This window comes from Carcharodon carcharias, chromosome 16 (assembly GCF_017639515.1).
Source record: "Carcharodon carcharias isolate sCarCar2 chromosome 16, sCarCar2.pri, whole genome shotgun sequence".
Classification (NCBI taxonomy): domain Eukaryota; kingdom Metazoa; phylum Chordata; class Chondrichthyes; order Lamniformes; family Lamnidae; genus Carcharodon; species Carcharodon carcharias.
The window spans coordinates 94,659,588-94,683,206 of NC_054482.1; the positions used below are offsets into that span (position 1 = coordinate 94,659,588).

The following is a 23,619-nucleotide window of genomic DNA, read 5'->3' on the forward strand; positions in this document are numbered from 1 at the left end:
GCCCTGCCCTTTGCAGACAAAAGAAACATGTGCATACTTTGCACCTTTTTCGTCTAAATGAAAGCTTAGGGAACAGTCATTCCTTGATTCATTGCCCAGCCAATGCCTTGACCAATCTGAGTCAACCTGCCCAGTTTGAATTTGAACAAAGATGGGTAGCTAACTGCTCCATGCTGCATTCTCCATGGCAACGCCTCCACCAATCAGAGTCCATTTACCAACCAATTAGCACTCTCTTCTCATACAGTATAAATTATTGTTCCCCCATTACAGGTTAATAATTTCTTGCGAGCTATCCTGATGAGTGCAAGAGGAACAGCTTAGATAGCAATACTCCATTTCTGTACTACTAAATGACTAATTGCTGTAGTCCCACTGCCTGTCCATGCGGGCTTGGGATTTGCATGTGGTTCCAAAGTCGGGACCTCCTCCACCTCCCCAAGAAAATACCAGCTGTGATATCCCATTTATTTTGTATTTACTTTGCTGTACTGGCCATTCAACAGCCGGTGTGACAGGCCTATTTCTAAGCCATTGGCAATGCTGCTCTTGGTCTAGTCTTGATGAGGAGGCCTGGGATAACTGTCTGGGTGATTCTCCTCTACTTTTAATGGGGCAGTGAGAGAGGCTGCCCGCATGTTCAATGTCTGCTTCCATACTCTAACGGTGTTCTCCCTTGGTTTCAGTTACACTCACTGTGAGACAGTCTGGAACTTCATTCCAAGGATTTTTTATACAAGCACGAGATGCTGCTGACCTGAATGCTGGGCCTGTTGGAACCTTTACTCTTATTGATAAGAACTCCCAGCTCCTGACATGTGGAGATGTTAAAGTTTGTAACTGCATTGCCAATTCTAAATGAATTACAGAAGTTCTTATAAATCAGTTTGGAATTTTGTATTATTGGTCAGATAAGCTGTAAATGTCTTAATTTTAAATGTATGAGAAAGATGCTCGGGGCAGGGGAATAGCAAGTGACTGGAAGTGATGGTTAAATGGAGATTTCCCTAACTGGATGAACTGTAATGGGCCCAAAGGCCTTCCTCATCCAAATTTATTCTATGGCCGGCATCTTCCGGTCGGCGAGTGGGGGCAGGACCCGCTTGCCGACGCAGGGTGACATCGGTTGCACGTCCCAACGTCACCCCGTGTCATTTAGAATGTCAATTCGGCAGGTGTGCATCCGACTTGGATGCGCCCGCCGAACTGTCAATGGCCTATTTAGGCCATTCAAAAAGAAATTAAGCTCATTAGTGGACCTGCCTGTCCAAACTTAAGGTTGGCGGGCAGGTCGGGAACGCTGGCAGCCTCCAGAAAAAGCATGAAACCTCATCCACAGTCAGGATAAGGTTTCATTGCTGAATCAGATGGGTTATTGTGACAATTGATGATAGTTTCATGGTCACCATTACTGAGGCTAGCTTCAATTCTAGATTTTATTAATTGAATCTAAATTCCACCAGCTACCATGGCAGGATTTGAACAGAGTATTAGCCTGGGTCTCTAGGTTACCAGTCCAGTAACATTACCTGTGTACCACCATCTGCCCCTAAGTTTTACATTATAACAACAACTTGCATTTATATAGCGTCTTTAACATAAAATCAATTAGTAGTCAGTTATACACAGAAATTTTATGGATTGTTTGAATACTAAAGAGTTAGTCTAGACAATAAGTAAAAATATGAAGTGTTTTGATATACTGAACATATTGATTGTAAGAAACCAGCTTGTATTGAACATTGTGCTCTTGTCTCTCTTCCATAGGACTCTGCAGTCAGTCACACAAGCTCATCAGGAAAGCACACAATTATGGTGCTGTGGAACCCACCTGAAACAAAACCAGGTCACGTCCAATTCCTGTAAGCATTGCAGTACATTTAACAAATACCTTTAACTGGATAAAACAAATCTCTCATTCTCTTAAATTAAGATCACTTTCCGCATTGTTCAGTGTTTGAAACAGGTTTAAAATGGAGATGCAAATTATTATAAGTGTGAGTGCGACATCAGTCAATGTGCATGAGGGATTTGTGTGTTTCCCAGATTGTCACATTATACTGTGATAAGAATTATTTATCTATCCGGTACTGTTTTTATCCATCACTGACCCTACTATACATTCTTTCCACTTACTGCACACCTCACAACTGAAGGTCATTGAATAGTGGAATAAATAATTAGAAACATCAATAGCAGAACAGATCCTGAAGTTTGATCACTTGGGAACCATTCATTTTAGTTTCAGTTTACAAATATAAAATAATTGAATAAAATTCCATTACTTTTTCTATAGTAAATGGAGGCCTAATGTATAAGTATATTGCAATAATAGTGGTAGATGATAGGTGTTCACATTCAGAAATGGAACACTGTTTGCTCATGTATCTCACAATTTCATGTTTGAATTCCTCGAATTGGGTTTCCAGTCTGACCACAGTACTGAAAGAGCTCTTGTCAAAATCACAAATACCATTCTTTGTGACTGTGGCCATGACAAACTTTCCCCCCTTTATCATTCTCAGCCTACCTGCAGCCTTTGAGACTGTTGACCACACCACCCTTCTCCAAAGTCTCTTCCCTGTCCTCCAGCTGTGTGGAATTAACCTAGCTTGGTTCCATTATGTGTCTGATCATAGCCAGTGAACCAGCTGCAAGGTCTTCTATTCTCTTCTTCCTGCGCAGTCTCTGGACTCCCCCAAAGATCTATCCTTGGCCCCCTCCTACAGCTCAAAAAGCACTTGATGATATCATCCAGAAACACATCATCAGGTTCCACACTTATGGCAATGACACTCAACTCTGTCTCACCACTAACTCTTCGGACCCCTCCAATGTCTCTGATTTTTCACTTGCTTGTTCGACGTCTAGTATTGGTTGAGTAGATATTTCCTTCATCTAAATATTGGGAGATGGAAGCCATTATCATTGGTCCCTGCCACAAACTCTATTCCCTGACCATTGTTTCCACCCCTGGCAATTGTCTTAGCTGTTTGCAACCTTTGTGTTTCACCCCAGGATTAACTTCTGACCACGTATCTGCACCATTACCAAATTGGCCAGGACTGCCTATTTCCACCTCTGTAACATTGCTTGACTCTGACCCTGCTCAATTAATCTGCTGATGAAACCCTCATCCGTGTCTTTGTTCTCTCTTGACTTGCCTGTTCCAATGTTGTCTTGGCTGGCCACCCATATTCCACCCTAGGCCATCCAGAGCCCAGCTATCACCCATCACCCTTCTGCTTGTTAACAGTCAGTGGCTCCCAGTTGGGCAATGCCTCAATTTAAAAATCCTCATCCTTGTTTTCAAATCGTTCCCTTACTTCTCCCTAACACTGTAGCCTCCTCCAGTCATACAAAGCCTGAGAAATCTATATACACTTCTAATTCTGGCCTCTTGCACACCCCTCAATTTAATCTTTTCCACCATTGGCAGTCATGCTCTTAATTGCATTGGCTCTAAGCTCTGGAATTCCCTCCTTAGACCACCTGCCCCTCAACCTCTTTCTCCTCTTTTAAGAGGCTCCTTAAACCTATCTCTATGATCATCTTTCCTGACATCATCTTCTGTGGCTCAGCATCTGTGGCTCAAAAATATTTTTATTTATATTGCCTTTAAGTGTCTTGGGACGTTAAATGCACTATATAAATGTAAGTTGTATCTTCTGTTAAATGCTCCATCTTGGACTTTTTCCAGTAAAATATTACAATACTTGGTCAATCCAGAGTAAAGAAATGGTAACTGCATTTACTGCAAGCAAATATTTTAATGCAGTACTCTGGGCCAAGATTTTCATCTTCCTGCTCTTTGGGCAGTAATCTAGCCTGATGGATTGTGTCCTACATGAAGAAACTGCTTGATTGTTGTTCCAATGATTTCAATGGACTGAAAATCAGTAAAGATCTTCTGCCAGCACAGATTAAAAGAGTCGCTGTCAACCTTAGCAATTGACCCAAGCTGACTAAGTAAGTGCCTTCCAAATAGTTTCAGAATAAGGTGTTGAATTTCAAGGGTAGAGATGGAAAAGGATGTTTAGAAATAATTTTGATCCATGTTCTATCGGACGTGTAATACACACCACCAGATTACCACCCAGTCAGTGAAGACAAAAGCCTACCTCATTGCCCGTCAGTGTACACAGGTGTATCTTGATTTAACTCTTGGAGTATATTTCTTTTGTTTATCATTTGTAGCAAATTCAGGACAATTGTCAGGTTGGGATCTCCTCATTTTCCATATAACTATGAAGTATTAGGAGAGTTTAACTGCAGAGAGGAGGTGCAGCATCAGTTGAGATTTGGAGGTGGCCAAACTGGTTGTATCAGGAGAGTTCAGCATGTGAGACTGATCCCCTCATCCATTTTAAGTATTTCCCTTGTTTTCTGACTGAAGAAGGGCAAAACAAGACTGAATTTCTCCCTTAACTTCATCTTTCTTCATTTCAGGGTCACAGTGGTTCAGAAATTCAACATTTACTGGGTGAAATTACGTGGTCCAGTGATTTCTCAATTAAATGCCCCTCCCCTACCAGTACAAACTACAACAGAAGCTCCACCAATCTTACCAATTACCTCCCAGTTGACTAAACCAGTAAGTGCCCTCCAAATTGATCCAGGACAAGATGTTGGATTTCAAGGGTGTTTAGAAATAATTTTGATTCATGTTTTAAGTAGACATGTGGATGATTTTCTGAATTCGCACTGAAATTAAACTTTATTTTATTCAAAATTGATCTTGTGCCTTTCTGCATTACAAGCCATACTTTAATTGAAATTGAGTTTCACAGTTTAGGTGTGTGATTGTGGGAACCTATCTTGGGATTTCGGATGAGAATTCCCAATGGCAATATAACTTCAGAAAAGCAGCCCATGGAAATGATGGATCAATATCAATGTAATCATCAGTATTGCACAACAGATTCATTCACATTCTCTTCGAAAGCTTTATGAAGCCTAATTTTTACAAGCCTAATTTGAAATAAAGAGTGCTTGTTTTACATATAGGAAAACACAAGATCAAACTTCTATCAAATCAAATGTCATTTCAGATTAATGTTTTTAGATTGTGATTTCCTCTTTTGATACTTGGGGGATGGAGGGAATAATTTTAACCTATACTCACCTTGCAGGAAACCTAGAAGACTGGTTGGAGCACTAGTTTTATACTCACCCAATATTACCTCTCTATTAACTTTAATGGAGAGTAAAATCAGCGTCATAAAAACCAACATTGCATCTAATGTTGTCCAATTCTTGATGAGCAGGTTAGGTTAAAATTGCCTCCTAAAAGTTTTGTTTTGTGCGCTTCTTTTCTTTTCAATGTAGTTTTTTTTTTATTGGATGCACCAATGATTGGTTGCAGTGAATGATTTGTTAGCGCTCAGATCAACTCAGAAACTGTAAATTTCACTGGCTCTGGGGCTTCTAATGTCATATCATGGTATTTGAATGGCAAGTCATGCTACTTGGCTGAGGGGAAGCTCTTGTGTGATGTCATGCTGTGCCAAATTAGTCTTTCCAGGGAGCCAAATGAATTCTAAGATGGATCAAACACTTGCTCCAAAACCCTCTGGGAGAGAATTTCCCTGGGATTCTCCCAGTCTCCTTCTTTAACTTTGGTGGGCATTCTGGACAAATAGCATTTTCAACCATTTACACTGTTTCTTTGGGGATTCTATTGATTGTTCCCACAGGATCCCCGATGGCAATTTCCAGGCATATCTTTTTGAGAATACCGTTTCTTTAAAGCAGGCGTGTGCACAGAAATAATTTAAAATTCTTTTTGCAATGCTAAAGACCAGCCTTTAAACCAATGAAAATAATGTCACCCTCATTCGCCAACCATGTGGAAATGATTCATTTTAGCTTCTTCTGTTGCTAGTTCAATGTGACAGAATGTGGCAGCAAAAAATTCTGCCTGCGGAATCCCTCTGGATGTGACCCTGAGCTGGACCGATTGTGCTTCTTCCTCTCCTTCACAATGCAAGACTCTTCAGTGCTGTTTGAGTTGAGTGGACCTTCGAATGGTTACATCTCTTTTGGCCTATCAGATGACAAATGGATGGTCAGTATCATAGGAAATGAAAACTCTTCTTGTATTGGATGAAGGCAATACTTACAATGCTTGTGGATGTGCTGATCCGACAACAGTTCAATCCACTCAGTATGTCTTTCCCAATCCTAGCTCTAGCTGGAAACCTTCTGCTTAGGAGAGAGTTGTCAGCATTATTGCTTACCGGTATCTGCAGTTTCTTTTTTGACCATTTAACATTTAAATGTCTTGAGAATGTGGGTAAGAATGTTTATTGAAACCAACTCCAGTTAAGTTTAAAAAAATGTGCAGGATCAGGGGCAGTTTATAAAGTAGGTTTGACACTGCAACATGGGACTACCTTTACCAGGATTCTCTTGCCATTCCCCTCTGGAATCAGGTCAAGGCCCAATTCCAACAACAATCAAGAAGCTCAGCACCATCCAGGACAAAGCAGTCCACTTGATTGACACCCCATCCACCACTTTCAACATTCACTCCCTCCATCACCAACACAAAATGGCAACAGTGCGTACCATCTACAAGGTGCACTGTAGCAACTCACCAAGGCTCCTTCAACAGCATTTTCCAAATCTGTGACCTCTAACACCAAGAAGGACAAGGGCAGCAGATGCTTGGGAACAGCACTATCTGCAAACCCACCTCCAAGTCACACACCATCCTGACTTGGAACTATATTTCCATTCCTTTGCTGTCACTATGTCAAAATCCTGGAACTCCCTTCCTAACAGCCCTATAGGTGCTACACCACATCGATTGCAGTGGTTCAAGAAGGTGGCTCACCACCACCTTCTCAAGGGCAATTAGGGCTGGGCAACAAATGTTGGCCCAGCCAGTGATGTCTACACCCCATAAAAGAATAAATAAAACAATTTACTGAGTTATACTGCAGATCTGGTGTTGCTCTGAAATGGAACCATTTGGCAGCCACGATGGTTTCAGTATTAACGTATGCTGACCCATTGCATTTAATAGAATAATGAATTACAAGCAATCCAATTTTTTTAAATGGCTAATAACTACATTAAACTTAACTGTTGTTATTAGCAGATGGGTTGGAGAAATGGGACCAAAGGAATTATTTTCTAGTAGAATATTCTCCTGAAATTTAGGTTTTCAATTAGTGACATAGCTTAGAATAGAAACAAAGGAGGTGATTTTTGAGACCTCCCAGCAGCTGGAAATGGGATGGTGGTGCTCCAAAAATGGTAGAGAATCATTACTGCCCCATTCTCACTGATGACAAGGTCATTCCTATCTACCCTCAGACTACTGCTAGCCAATCAAAGCATACACCTAAGCCCAGCAGTAGACCCTTTAGCATCCAAATTGAGACCTAGGACTTACATGGGATTTTGATTTTACATTTTAGGACATATACTGTGTGAGGCGTACACTGTGTACACACTGCCTTGCATCAGCTAGTTCTGCCAAAGGGGAGTCCGAGGGTAAGTTTTATTTTGTTATTGTGTAGTTGGAAAAAGCTGAGGGACTCCTCTAACCTCCACATAGAAAACTTAGGCTATTGCCGCACTAGGCCCCTCATGCTCCCAAGAATGGAGAGAAGGGGCAGTGATGAGCTTCTATGATTTTGCTACAACTTTGGGAGCATTCCTACTTCTCTGGCACCCCCCCCACAGCTTATTTTATGACGTCTCTTTGACTGGACTGCCAGCTGATACCAGGCGAAGGGTTTACTGACTTCCCTGCATTAGGCCTGGTTGGACTTTGCAGTGGCTGCAGCAGCATCGGTAACTGGGCAAAAGGTCATTTCCCATCATTTTCAGCGAGCTATCACCTCATTCCTGCTGAGGGAGCCCTCAAGGTCCACCATCCCCTCCCCATCACTCTCTCCCAAACCCATAAAACATTAAAGAACTTAGGAACAATTATTTCCAAATTCCCACAAAAAGTGTGAGATTAACAAAATTCTGCTGGGACCAGGAATGATTCTTACAGGAGGATGACTAGGACATGCAAGCCTGTAATGTGTTTATTGGCAGTAGAAGCTTATATAATTTTGTTAGTGAAAAAGTAAACACTGCAACAAAAATCAGATAGGTTAGGTGGCATATTGATATAGTGGGGCTTGGTTATTGCAAGTGTGATTTATATTTACTGTTATCTTCTGTTATCAGGGTAATGACGACATCTATTTATGTATTGTAAATGATCAAAGTGTACAGATCAATCCAGGCCATTCCACTGGCCGTTCACATCCAATATTGAACTCACAGGTGGGTGTAGTAATGCTAATTTTTCTAACTATATTCTCAATTGATCTATGTACTTGTCTGAATGAGGCTGGCCCTTTATGCATGTTTTGAAGATGAACAGAATGTTCTCCCAGTGTCCTAGCAACCATCCATCCCTCAACCAACAGCACTAAGACAGATTAGCTGGTCATTGCTGTTTGTGGCATCTTCCTATATGAGAATTGTATGTTGCATTTTCTTACTTAGCAACAGTGACTACAGTTCAAATGTTATTAGTGTGAACTGATGTTTCTCCGAAATTTGATACAACACCAATTAGATGCAAGTTTTCTTTTTTACGTATGTTTGCTTTGATAAAATAGTATTGAATTAAATATATTGTATAGGTACAAATTAAAGCAAATTGCAGGGCTATGGGACAAAGGCTATGGAGTGGAGCTATTTTGGATAGCTCTTTCAAGGTACAGGTACAATGGACCAAGTGGTCTCCTTCTGTGCTGTATCATTCTATATGAATGTGATTTAACTTATTATCTGTTTGAATTTAATCCAGATTGGAGGTTCTCCATTTAAAAATGTGCTTCGAAAATACTATGTTTGAAATTAAAAATATATTTGAGTCCAGCTGTGGCTCACCTCATCAGATATGTTGGAGATATTAATTTGAAACTCTCACAAAGGGTGAGGAGATACATTAAGAGAAATTTCTTTGCACAGAGGGCTTTTGGAGCATGAAGTGCTGTTTCTCAAAGAGTTATAGTCTCAGGGAAGAGTAGATAAGGATTCTCCCAGTTTCTCTGTCTCCATCCCATCTGTTCTGACAATGTATCCTTCCATACAAGTGTTTCTGATTTATCTTCCTTTATCTTCAACTGAAGGCCCCCCCAACTCCCACCCCTCACCATGCTTTACACTGCTTTCAGCCATGTCCACTCCATTTCACACTTCTCTCACTCCTTCCTTTCCCTCCCAGAACCACGATAGGCTTCCCCTTCTCCTAGCTTTCCACCATACTAGCATTTGTATTCAACTGTCTACCCTCTGCGATTTCTGCCACCTCCAATGTGATACTAGCACCAAACACATCTTCCCCTCCCTTTCCCTTCTAGCATTTCAAAGGGGTCATTCCCTCCATGATCCCTTGGTTCACTCCTCAGTTTCTCCCAATAACCTCATCCCTTTCCATGGCACCTTTCCATGCAAGAAAAGGAGATGCAACATCTGCCCTTTTACCTCTTACCCTCTCACCTTCAAGGCCGCAATACTCCTTCTAGGTGAAACAGTGATTTACTCGTACCTCTTTCAATTTAGTATACTGTATTCACTGCTCATAATGTGGTATCCTCCATATTGGGGAAACCAAATGCAGATTGGGTGATTGTTCTCTGGAATACCTCTGCTCAATCTGCAGTCGTGACCCCGACCTTCCAGTCGCCTGTCATTTTAATTCCCCATCTTGTTCCCACTCTGACCTTTCTGTCCAGTGTTCCAATGCAGCTTAACACAGGTTTGAGGAGCTGCCCCTCATTGTTAACTGGCCACTTTATAGCCTTTTAGACTCAATACTGAGCTCAACATTTTCAGATTGTAACCTCTGTCCTATTTTGTTTCCTTGTTCTCTCTTGATTCTCATTTTCTCATCTTATTTTTGCTTTCAGACCTGCCATTCATATCTCCCCTAGACACATCATTTGTTTCTTTACATGGCCCATTACCATTCCCTTTGGCCTTGCACCATGAAACCTATTGTCATTTAATCTCTCCTGCCCACCATCCTATCACAGACCTTCCCTTTTGTTTTTTTTTCACACGCGTCCCCCTTTCACTTGCTCAAAGCCTATTATATTTCTACCTTTTTCAGTTCAGATGAAAGGTCATAGATCTGAAACATTAACTCTTGTTTCCCTTTCTGCAAATGCTGCCTGACCTGCTGGCATTTCCAGAATTTTCTGTTTTCATTATCGAACGTTTGAACAAGACTTGGGGAAGAGAGAGCAGGGGAACGGGATTACTTTTGGATTAACCTAGGCAAGAGCTGACACAAACATCATGGGTTGAATAAACTCCTTCTGTGAGGTAAATTGGTTCTATGGTGTACAGGAGACTGTCATTGCTCCTTCTTCTCACAGATATGCAGCTAGTAATGATGAAAATTGCTCTCATAATTGATTTGATTCACTTTTAATTGGGGTGAAATTGTAAAAGCAGCTAATTACAAAACCTAAGCTTTGTAAATTACATTCCTTTTACCTATGCCATTAAATTGTAACAAAACCACTTTCCAAGCAATCAAATAAAAGGTTACTTCACTTCCTGCACTTGAGCAGAAGCATGGATCGCAGAATTGAGGCTACAATGACATGGCCCTATTTCTGATCCATGATTCCTTTACGTGTGGCTCCCTGCTGGCATCATGGAACACAGAAATCTCGACTACAGCTCCTCACACCCCACTTCCTGTAAGGACTCCATCCCATTCTCTCAGTTCCTTCGCCTCCGTCGCATCTGTTCCGATGATGCTACATTCAAAAACAGTTCCTCTGACATGTCCTCCTTCTTCCTTAACCGAGGTTTTCCACCCACGGTCGTTGACAGGGCCCTCAACCGTGTCCGGCCCATCTCCCGCGCATCCGCCCTCACTCCTTCTCCTCCCTCCCAGAAACATGATAGGGTCCCCCTTGTCCTCACTTATCACCCCACCAGCCTCCGCATTCAAAGGATCATCCTCCGCCATTTCCGCCAACTCCAGCATGATGCCACTACCAAACACATCTTCCCTTCACCCCCCTTATCGGCATTCCGTAGGGATCGCTCCCTCCGGGACACCCTGGTCCACTCCTCCATCACCCCCTACTCCTCAACCCCCTCCTATGGCACAACCCCTTGCCCACGCAAAAGATGCAACACCTGCCCCTTCACTTCCTCTCTCCTCACCGTCCAAGGACCCAAACACTCCTTTCAAGTGAAGCAGCATTTCACTTGCATTTCCCCCAACTTAGTCTACTGCATTCGTTGCTCCCAATGTGGTCTCCTCTACATTGGAGAGACCAAACGTAAACTGGGCGACCGCTTTGCAGAACACCTGCGGTCTGTCCGCAAGAATGACCCAAACCTCCCTGTCGCTTGCCATTTTAACACTCCACCCTGCTCTCTTGCCCACATGTCTGTCCTTGGTTTGCTGCATTGTTCCAGTGAAGCCCAACGCAAACTGGAGGAACAACACCTCATCTTCCGACTAGGGACTTTACAGCCTTCCGGACTGAATATTGAATTCAACAACTTTAGGTCGTGAGTCCCCTCCCCCATCCCCACCCCCTTTCTGTTTCCCCCTTCTTTTTTTTTCCCAATAAATTATAAAGATTTTCCTTTTCCCACCTATTTCCATTATATAAAAAAAAAACCCACTAGAGCTATACCTTGAGTGCCCTACCATCCATTCTTAATTAGCACATTCGTTTAGATAATATCACCAACTTTAACTTTAACACCTATGTGTTCTATTGTACTATTGTTGTTGACATCTTTTGATGATCTGCTTCTATCACTGCTTGTTTGTCGCTACAACCACACCAACCCCCTCCACCTCTCTGTCTCTCTATCTCTCCGCCCCCCACACACACACCTTAAACCAGCTTATATTTCAGCTCTTTCCTGGACTCGAACTCAAGTTCTGTCGAAGGGTCATGAGGACTCGAAACGTCAACTCTTTTCTTCTCCGCCGATGCTGCCAGACCTGCTGAGTTTTTCCAGGTAATTCTGTTTTTGTATTGAATTCAACAACTTTAGGTCGTGAGTCCCCTCCCCCATCCCCACCCCCTTTCTGTTACCCCCTTCTTTTTTTTTTTTCCCAATAAATTATAAAGATTTTCCTTTTCCCACCTATTTCCATTATATAAAATATAAAAAAAAAACCACTAGAGCTATACCTTGAGTGCCCTACCATCCATTCTTAATTAGCACATTCGTTTAGATAATATCACCAACTTTAACTTTAACACCTATGTGTTCTATTGTACTATTGTTGTTGACATCTTTTGATGATCTGCTTCTATCACTGTTTGTTTGTCGCTACAACCACACCAACCCCCTCCACCTCTCTGTCTCTCTATCTCTCCGCCCCCCACACACACACCTTAAACCAGCTTATATTTCAGCTCTTTCCTGGACTCGAACTCAAGTTCTGTCGAAGGGTCATGAGGACTCGAAACGTCAACTCTTTTCTTCTCCGCCGATGCTGCCAGACCTGCTGAGTTTTTCCAGGTAATTCTGTTTTTGTTACAGAAATCACTCTTATAGCTTCAAGCCTGTAAGTATCTCAATATTGGAATTGGGGTTGGGGGATGTGGGGGGGTGGAAGGTGGGGTGCAGATTTTATTGTGGCACCTGGCAATGGCAGCCTGAAAATGACATTTGGTCTCTTACTACCCCATGCCACTGGTATCCCTGGAAGGGAGCCTTTACATGGACACCTTGTTCTCTGTACCCCAGCTTAGTGGTGAAAACAAATTTCTCTTCCTAAGCTGCTAGGAAAGACTAAGGGAATCAGAAGAAAAGAAAACTCAGAAAAGAAAATGTATCAAAGTTTACAAAATTTGGGATGTGGGTTGGATTAGGGGAGAGAGGTGGGTGGATAGAAGCATAGATTATATTGTATTGCTGAGAAAAGAGACATGCTGTCAAAGCATTTCATATTGCAATCATCAGGATAGGTTCTCAAGAATGTTGAATCATGCAAGTTCAATGCTGAAATAGGGCATGATAGCTATCCCGTGGGATAATATCTACCCTGATCAAATAATTGCTCGCTGTGTATTGTGCAAACTCACAAATGGGCCTAAAACTCACTTTAGGTCCGGAAAAGTGACCAGTCTATCTCAGATTACCCTGGAAGGTGGCTGAAAAATTTGAGCAACAGGTAAAGCTAGCCGTTTCATGCTGCTACAATGCAGTAGCAACATGAATGGTATTCTCTATGAACAGGAAGCTGCCATCAAGTGTAAAAGACATTTTGACTACCATGCAAATAAGTAACGTGGTATATGAATTTCAGTGCCAGTGTGATGCCAGGTATGTAGGCCATATGTCCCAATAACTGGGGAATCATACCAAACAGCACATCCCCTCAGATGTTCACAATATACAAAGTACTGACCATACTCAACCAGCCCATGTTTGCAAAACTTAGAACAAAGTGTCCAACATTAGATGCCATCCCGTGATTGGACAACATTTGCTAAACAATCTTGATTGTGCTAAGAATTATACTGACAACCAATTTAAACTTATTAGTTAGGCTCACAGTGTAGCTCACTTATGCATGCTAGAAGCTACATATACTTACACACAGGGCCCTGTCCCTTGCAGACAGAAAGAACATTGTGCCTTTTTCAACTAAACAAAAGCTTGGGGGACACTCACTCCCTGGTTCATTCCCTATGGCAATCCCTTGACCATTCATAGTTGACCTGCCTGGATTGAATTTAAGCAAAAGCTTGGCAGTTATTTGCTCCCTGGCACATTCTCCATGGCAATACCCCTACCAATCAGTGTCTACTTGTCAACCACTCAGCACCCTCTTCTCATGCAGTATAAATTGGTATTCTTGCAAATCTGTCCTGATGAGTGCAAGACGAAAAACTTTGACAGCATGTCTCTCTTTTCAGCAATACTCAAGTTCTGTACTACCCAGCAACTAGACTATGTTGTGCTTGTTTTGGATTTTGAGACCAGCCAGGTTAACCACAATGATATTTTCCAAAGTTGTACCTTCTTATTTTTCCTAAATACATATTCTGGTTTTTACCAATTAAAACTGGGGACTGTTCATTTAATTATCAATAATTGACTAATAAAAATTGGACCTCATTTAATATAATGAAGGTACAGATCAAATTTATACCAAACAGCTAATTAACTTGAACAGTAAATGTCAAACTAGGGGACAACACTACATTAATAAACATTGAGTAAGGTTTAGGGTTGAGAAAACAGTTCCAGTGACAGCAGACATGTGGAATAGGGTCTCAGAGAAGATAGTTGATGCAGGATCAAATGGCTTTTAAAAGGACCTGGAATGATAACTATGGAGAAGGAGAGATAAAAGGTTATAAAAGTATTTAACAAGGGATGTTATGGACGATGTAATTCATCTTGGCCTGCAGTCTGTTTTACACTTGGCCTGATTTCCCTTCTCGTTGAAGTCAGCGTTCTTAAGGTAGTGATGGTGAAAGATGGAAGAGTATGATAAAATAATCATACCTGTGTTCTATATCGAGTGAACTTCATGGGAAGGGACAGGAAGGCTTTTCGTGGGAAGGGACAGGAAGCCTTTTCTCATTAAATTTTCATACATTCAAATGGGTTCGTTTTCATGCTAATTAATGGCAACAGATATAAAATTGTCAAAATAATGTGCTGTTTAACAATGATAAATTATTGCAGGTTCCTATTCATGATATAGCATGGAGTTTAGAAGATGGGCTGACTCAGTGTTCCTTCAGAAGAAACATTCACCTCTCTGAATACAGTGAACGTTTTGACCTGCTGGACAGACAATATTACATTTTCCTAGCAGAAGGGAGAGCTGAGAATGGTGGGTTTGTCACTTTTTATAAGCAATGTAAACACATCCTTTCCATGAACAGTAGTGAGTATTGATTATGCAGTTGTCAGCTATCATTTGCAATTGGGACTAAGTGGCTTTAGAGGTGATTCAATGCAAAAGTGGTAATGTAGGTAGGAAACCAGGTCAGGCATCTGACTTCAATGCACACTAAAGCCAAACCATGCGGTATGACTCTTAGACAGTGGGAGTCTGAGGCCTGAATCACATGAGATTCATCATGGAAAGATACTAAAGATAGAAAAAATTGAAATGATATTGTGATTTCTCCATATTTAACAGAATATACAAACAATTACAACCCTTAAAGTGAGCAACATAGTTACTTTCCCTCTTCACAGGGACATTTCACTCAAGGCATTCTGTTCCATTAACTCTATTTCCAAAGTTCATAGAGGTGCTTTCCTCCTCTAGCTTCCCCACCATTTCACAGAAACACCTGTCACCCCTCCCCCAACTAATGCCCCCCAGTTGACAGAAACAGTCCTGCCATATCCAGTTGTGAATGATGGTGGACAATTAAACAACTCACTGGAGGAGGAGGCTCCACAAATATCTCCATCCTCAATGATGGAGGAGCCCAGCGCATCAGTGCAAAAGATAAGGCTGAAGCTTTTGTAACATTTGTCAGCCAGGAGTGCCAAGTGGATGATCCATCCTGGTCTCCTCCGGAGGTCCCCATCATCACAAATGCCAGTCTTCAGCAAATTTTATTCGCTCCATGTGATATCAAGAAACGACTGACGGCACTGGATACTGCAAAAGCTATGAGCCCTGAAAATATTCCGGAAATAGTACTGAAGACTTGTGCTCTGGAACTTGCCACACCCCCAGCCAAGCTGTTCCAGTACAGCTACGACACTGTATAAAATTGCCCAGCTATGTCCTGTACACAAAAACAGGACAAATCCAACACAGCCAATTACTGCCCCATCAATCTACTCTTGATCATCAGTAAACAGGTGGAAGGTGTTATCAACAGCACTATCAAATGGCACTTACTTAGTAATACCTGCTTACTGATGCCCAGTTTGGGTTCTGCCAGGGTCACTCAGCTTCTAATCTCATTTACACATGGACAAAAGTGCTGAACTCCAGAGGTGAGGTGAGAATGACTGCCCTTGACTTCAAGTCAGCATTTGACTGAGTGTGGCATCAGGGAGCCCTAGCAAAACTGGAGTCAGTGGGTATCACGGGGAAGACTCTCCATTGGTTGGAGTCATACTTAGCACAAAGGAAGATGGTTGAGATTGTTGGAGGTCAATCACCTCAGTCCCAGGACATCACTGCAGGAGTTCCTCAGGGTAGAGTTCAAGGCCCAACTATCTTCAGCTGTTTCACCAATGACCTTCCTTCCATTATAAGGTCAGAAACGGGGATGTTCCCTGATGATTGTGCAACGTTCAGCACCATTTGTGACTCCTCAGCTACCAAAGCAGTCCATGTCCAAATGCAGCAAGACCTGAACAATATCCAGGCTTGGGCTGACAAATGGCAAATAACTTTCACGGCACACAAGTGCCAAGCAATGACCATCTCCAACAAGAGAGAATCTAACCATCGGCCCTTAACATTCAATGGCGTCACCATCACTTAAACCCCCATTATCAACATCCTGGTGGTTACAATTGACCAGAGACTGAACTGGACTAGCCATATAAATACTATGGCTACAAGAGCTGGTCAGAGGCTAGGAATCCTGTGATGAGTAACTTACCTCCTGATTTCCCAAAGCCTGTCCACCATCAACAAGGCACAAGTCAGGAATAGAATACTCTCCACTTGCCTGGATGAATGCAGCTCCAACAACACTCAAGAAGCTTAATACTGTCCAGGACAAAGCACACATTATAATATATATATAATATAATATATATTATAATATAATATAATATATTGATTGGCACCACATCCACAAACATTCACTCCCTCCACTACTGATGCACATAGCAGTAGTGTGTACCATCTACAAGATGCACTGCAGGAACTCACCAAGGCTCCCTAGGCAGCACCTTCCAAATCTATGACCACCACCATCTAGAAGGACAAGGGCAGCAGATAGATGGGAACACTGCCACCTTGAAGTTCCCCTCCAAATCACTCACCATCCTGACTTGGAAATATATCACTGTTCCTGGGTGAAAACCCTGGGACTCCCTCCCTAACAGCACTGTGGATGTACCTACACCACATAGACTGCAATGGTTCAAGAAGGCAGCTCAACACCACCTTCTCAAGGGCAATTAGGGATGAGAAAATAAATACTGGCCCAGCCAGTGAAGCCCACATCCTGTAAATGAGTAAGAAACAACATCTGTCACATATTTTCCCTATTCGTAAAGGCACTGCTGGAAGAAAAGTTTCTTCTTTCAAAGCTGGTACATCACACTGCAGTGTCCTAGCTCAGTTTAGCCAGTGCCCCTCTTTGAGAGGCTTTGTGTGCATTGGAGGACATCTGCCTCTGTTGTCCACCTACTAATATAATACTATAGGAATATGGCAGGCTTGATTTCAATCTGTGCTGAATTTGCTGATCTCTGCCAGAAAGGCAGTAGAGATACCAGGATTGGTCAAGGCATCTGGGCTAAAATATCAGCCAAGATCCTTCCTCCTGAAGGTTGTTAGGGGTTCACTGCCGAAAAGGAATGGGAGGGCTGTGGAATGAAGGCTGTTACGTCAAACATTTTACCGGAATTTACTTCCACGGGGTCTCTTATGGGCAATGGCTGCTTCAGTGAGCTATTTCAAGACTCCTGGTGTCCATGGATTTATACCTATGCCAATTCTAAGTTTTCAGAAGAGGAAGGGAGATTTCTTTTTTATAGTTTCGTGGTGTCTGTGCTTAATTTTAAAAAGTCAAGCAAAAGCAATATTTTACTGGTCCAGCCAGGCTGCTGCACTTGCCCTGTTTAAGATCTAAAATGGTGTGCAGGTGCTAAGCATCACCTTGTGGAGTAATTACCTCAGTCAACTCTCTTTGTAAATTGGCAAAATGTTTAGCATGAGACGCTCCTGGCGTGCATGACAGGGCCACCTATCAGGAATCTGCCCTGTAGGGAGCACTCAATTGTAAACTATAGCCCAATTTTTGGCCTTGTTCTGAATTTTCAGTGAAAATGTGTTTGAGGTGGTTATCGAGAGCTATTCTGAGGATTATGAGAAACCATTTTCTAATGGTACATCTGCTCTTCCCATCCTCCTCTTCTGAAGGTGCTTGTGGAGGATTATGGTTCCACAGGTTCAAATGCCTTTTCCTCATGTGTGGGTCTAAATATTCAGATTCAATTCAGTCCTTATCTGATATCCACATGTACCCTTGGGAGTCACTCACTGGATGCAAATTAAGAGCAGAAACCCCCGAGAGAAATTTTCCCCTGCTCCCTAGCTTAGGAGCACGGAGACCAACTGTAGTTCCCCATTAGAACCACTGGCTAAGATCAAATAAATTATCACAAGATTGAACCAGCCAGCATCCTAGTCTGATTGGCTCAAATCTACACAAGACGCTCCCTGACTGATCCATGAAACAGCTGTTATTACTTTACTTACTTATGTTCTACTTTAAATAGTTATATTCATTTTGTCTGAATAAACATTTAATTTTCTCTTGTATTCTGGCCCAATTCACTTTCAGGGCTACTGTCAATTTGTCTTTTTGTCTTTTTAATTATCATGTTATTTTCATGATGCGTTTTATGCTCCCAGAATGACATATTGACTCAAATAAGTAATAAAATATTTTCAAAGTCTATTAACAAGTGTAATTTGCTTGATATAACCATTAGTTCTTTTATTTTATTAAAGGAAGAATTTATAAACATCACCGCCAACCACTGATCACACATGGCAAGGTTTACTTTGGCGGATCTCCTCGTGAACTCACAGGCTCTCGATCTCCTATGTATATTAAAGCTCATGGTAAGTGACTGGTACTAAAATGATCAATGTGAATAATAAAGACTATGGGCCAGATTTTTGTCTCCCAGTGGAAGCGTGAATCGGGTTTCTGCACACAGAATTTTGTATTTCCAGCAAGGAAAATTCTATTTTCCTCTCCTGTTTTTGCATGGCCTTTTCATGCACTTCTGAGGTTGGAGACCCCATTAGTTGGAATTTTCCACTCCCGATTGTGGCGGGTGTGTTTGGCCGCATGATCACGTTAGGAAATAGAGACAGTTTAAGTAAATTATCTTTGTATTTGTGGGTGTTAGGAATGAGCTTTAGCTTTAAAGTTTAAGTTTGATTTGTATTTCTGTAGTTGAGTGTTCAGAAAAGGTCAAGTTGAGTTTTAGTTTCACTTTAAAAGGTGAAACCTGGGATTTAGTTTCATTTTTGAGGGAGACAGCAGGTGTAAAGTTGTTTGTGTACCTGCATTTCTAATGAGTTTTACGACTCCTGAAGAGAAGTTAAAGCAAACACAACAGAAGAAAAAAGCTGCGCTGTTGCCTAGCAACAGGGGTCCAGAGAGGCACGTGCGCACACACATACACACTCTCACATACACTCACACTCTCACACACACACACACACTCTCACACGCACACACAGACACACACACACACTCACATACACACACACTCTCACCCACACACACACACTCACACACCCACACACACTCTCACACGCACACACAGACACACACACACACTCACATACACACACTCTTACACATACACACACACACACACACACACACACACACACACACACACACACACACACACACACACACACACACACACACACCAGCAGTTTGAGTGCAGTGGGAAGAAGGTGCCAGAACAGGCAGGACATGAAAAGGGACTGAAAGCAAGTTCCAAACAAAAGGAGAAAGCCCCAAGATGACCTTCTAGTCAAAGGAAGGATAGGCACCTAGAAAAGTCCCTGTTAAGTGAAGTTAAGAATGAGGAGCAGAGGAAGGCTCCAAGCTTCAAACTTAAAGGATGAAAAGCTGCAGGAACCAGATTTAAAGTGAGGCCAGAAGGTCCTAAGTGAAGGGTGAAGGTCTGTAACTCTTTACTACGGGCATGTGAAGCAGTGGTGTACTGTTGAGGGCTGAGTCGGCGAGACAGAGTGCATGGAAGAAAGCTTGAATGCATGTGGTGACCCAGGGAGAGGAACATCGGAAGGAATGTTCAAAACGTTGGCAGTGGACCCCTTGCCTCTGAGAGAAAACGTAGTTTTAGAAGAAGATTCCAAGTAAGTTCTTGGAGAGTTGAGATTGGAAGCTCTCATGTGAAAGACAGAGTTCAGTGAGACTGGTTGGCTCATGGTGTGACAAGCGCCTGAGGGGAGCTGGTGAGAGATTCATAGCATCTGTTTTGAGTGGCATCTGTCACTTGGTTTCAGAGTGTGGTGTGTCTGACCACAGGTCGCCAATTGGTTTACATGGACTATGTACTTACTGTGAACATTAGAGTAAAAGAGAGTTTTGTAACTTGTATTATCCTTACAAATCTATATATTTGTGGGTGATGGAATCTTGTAATGTAGTTCATATCTTCTTGTTTAATAAATGTTTTATTCATTTGTTAATAGTTCATCAGCTGACCCCTGTGACTCCGTTCAGTAGCCACTCTCCACGTATCTAAACAAAAGATAAAAGTTAGGATCTACCAAGCCGGGTTCTACCCTGGGATCAGGCTTGTATAGTAATAATATCAGCTGGGATGGTAACAAGCAGAAAATATCGTGAGGTGGCCCTAGTCGCGTTTCCCGGCGACGTAAATCCAGGACGTGATTGTCCCCTTCCCCGTCAGTGGCAGTCTGTGTTTCCCGCCATCTGATGTTAGGAACTTAATTCTAATGCATTTGCATCTCATAATTTTGTCCGCATGCCGGAATCATCCCTCCATGCCAAATTTAATTCCCATGTTGGCAAGACTTCAGATATCGTGATTTATGGCTGCCGTAAAAAGGTGTGCACCTGGCGAGCTGAACTTCGTGGGAACTTGGAGGTGAGAGCACATAACCTTGTGCAGCGCTCACGTGGATTGCTCACAGGACATCAAGGAAGAGACATTCTGTTGGGGTGGAGGCACAGGCAAGTCACTTCTTCCTGGCTGGCTTTCAGTGCGGTGTCAGGGCAAGGGCTCCAGTGCAGGTGGGGCCAGGGGGTGGGGAAGGCAGCACAGGCTGATGGAAGTACACAAGCACATGCCGGGGGGTGGGTGGGGGGTAGGGGGTGGGGAGAGGGTGAGGGAAGTGCACTTGGAAAATCTTGTCGAAAGTGAGCATTCTTCTACAACTGAGATCGTTCAGCAGCAGCTCCATTGACATGCTTGGAGTCGGGCCTCTGAAGCACTTCTGCCTGCTCAAACATGCATGTGCTACCAAGTGCTCCAGAAATTTTCACCCCTCTAGCGTAGACTGCAAATTAATGTGAGTTTTAGGAGGCTGAAGAACAATTGGACGATTGGGCAACTTGTTGAATCCCCTTGTGAAAGGTGGGCATGGAACAGTTATTGATGGAGGTGCTCAGAGCCCCTTGCAATGTATTTATTCAGGTTTGGACAAGTCTTCTCCCGTGGTTCAAGATAACAGTGCAGCCTTGCAGTGCAGATTAGGATAATGCCTGAGCTGAGAGCACAGCATAGCAGTTGAGTGGCCAAAGCTGCCGCCAATCGGTCAAGTGGAGTGGATTGCGGTGAAGGTGGGTGGGGATTTGGATAGCCATGAAGTGCACTAAACACTGGCCATCCAAATGGTGGCCAGCATTCTCCAGCATGCGTGAAGGGGCCCTGAGAGGTGGCCAGAGCTGGAGACTTAACCAAGAGAGGTCCTGGGGAGGAGAATATCAGGATCATGGATCCTGGTGTTACAGCTGTATGTTTCCTAGGGAAAGGAGAAGATTGTGACGGAGGGCCCTCACTCGGCAAAGGGAGGAGCACCACCCTCAAGATGAAGGGGCGGCAGGGCCTTCTCCGGTCACAGCTGAAGATCCACAGTGAGCTGTCACTCGTAGGTACCTTGCTAGACCCAGGGCCCATAGACGGTGCTTGTCATTTCTGCAGATGAGCGAGAACTAGTGTTGCCAAAGATTGCACAAATCAAGGGAACAGGTCGCTTACATATGCCATCTTCACTGCCTGTGGCAGTGAATGTGACCGCGCCACTCAGTTTTTACACTAGTCGTTCCTTCCAGGGCTTCACAGTTGTCTTGTGTGGGATCTTGCAAGCCTCCATGTACAAGTGTATCCAGGAGGTCACAGCTGCCATCTTCACGAAGGCACAGAACTTTGAGCATTTTGACTGGGATCAGGAAAGCCAAGAAACATGAAGACTGGGATTTGCAGTGTTCTCTGGTTTTCCACAGGTGCATCAACTGCACTCAAATGGCGCTTAAATCTCCATGGCAATAAACAGTCCACTATGTGAATCATAAGGGCGTCCACTCACTGAATGTTCAGCTGGTGTGCGACCACAAAAAATAGATCCTGCAGGTCTGCGCACGATACCCTGGAAGCGTCCATGACTCCTACATCCTAGGCTAGTCTCAGATCCCTGACATCTTTCAGGGTCCACAGAGGCTACAGTTGGCTCCTTAGGGACAAAGGCTACCCACAGAGGATGTGGCTGATGATGCCCATGTGGCGGCCTCAGACTACAGCAGAGAGATGGTACAATGAGGCTCATGCCGCAGCCTGGACTTTGGTGAAGCACACAGTTGGAATCTTGAAAATGAGGTTCCGGTACCTTGACAGTTCTGGTGGATCACTGCAGTAAGGTCCCCAGAGCATGTCACGCATCATCATAACTTGCTGCACGCTACACAACCTGGCGCTGCAGTGGGGGAAGGACCTGGCTGAGGAGGAGACGGAAGAGCTGCCATTTCCTCCAATGAGGAGGATGTCGAAGGGGATGAGGGGGATGAGATCCTGGAAGGTGGGTATGCTGGCAATGAGGCCAGTGCAGTGGCCAGATGAAGCTGGTGTGCTCGTGAGACCCTAATAGCCGCAAAATTCCAGGAGGAAGATGATGACATGCAACGAGGACATTACTGTCGTCCACACATTGCATCTGTGAACATTTGACTCCTGTGTGGCTGATGGCAGCGCACATACCCTCAGTGCTCAGCCTCATGTCATGGAGATGCAGCGGAGGCCCTAATAGTCATTAGATTCCAGAGGATGATGACGACATGCAGTGAGGACACTCCATAGATCTTCATATTGCATCTGTGAATGTATGACTCCTGTCTGGCTGAGGGCAGCTCGCTTGCGCTCGGTGATCAGGGTCATATCATGGAGATGCAGCTGTGATACTTTAACAGCACCTGATCCTTTGGCAGCCTTCAGCACCTGTCCCCTTCAGGACCACACCTTCGCTGGACGCAGATGCTGAAGAGATGGGGGACCAGCCTCACCTCAAAGGCGCTGAGAGCACACAAAGAATATCATGGAACTCTGTGACGCCTGCCCACGACATTCTGGCTGCAAAAACATGCACCATTGAGATGCTGGCATTACTGATGTGTAGAGTGACTGTGAAGCCAGACAAGCACTTTGCTCTGAAGAGGGAAGAGGCCCTGGACTGAGACACCTGCTTTCATCTTGTTAAGGAACTAAGCTTTCACATCTGAATGACATGAACACTGCTCATCATAACAAGAAGCCATGGACAAGGAGACATTCTTGGGAATTTATTTACAATAGTGAACAATATGTACAAGTGATTAGCACCATTGCCCAGGCTGTGCACCCACATCTTCTTAAACTTCCTAACCC

At 43.3% G+C, this 23,619-nt stretch overlaps 1 protein-coding gene across 2 annotated transcripts in view; it reads left to right on the plus strand.

Annotated features, from left to right (window-relative positions):
- Positions 1-23,619, plus strand: part of LOC121289199 (ferric-chelate reductase 1-like) — a 59,994-nt gene that overhangs the window by 15,427 nt on the left and 20,948 nt on the right. For both annotated transcript variants that reach the window (XM_041208393.1, XM_041208394.1), the window contains exons 3-9: positions 687-832; positions 1,768-1,862; positions 4,450-4,594; positions 5,885-6,067; positions 8,194-8,292; positions 14,713-14,863; positions 18,698-18,811. In XM_041208393.1, the coding sequence (XP_041064327.1) occupies positions 687-832; positions 1,768-1,862; positions 4,450-4,594; positions 5,885-6,067; positions 8,194-8,292; positions 14,713-14,863; positions 18,698-18,811 (933 nt within the window). The remainder of the gene's footprint in view (positions 1-686; positions 833-1,767; positions 1,863-4,449; positions 4,595-5,884; positions 6,068-8,193; positions 8,293-14,712; positions 14,864-18,697; positions 18,812-23,619) is intronic.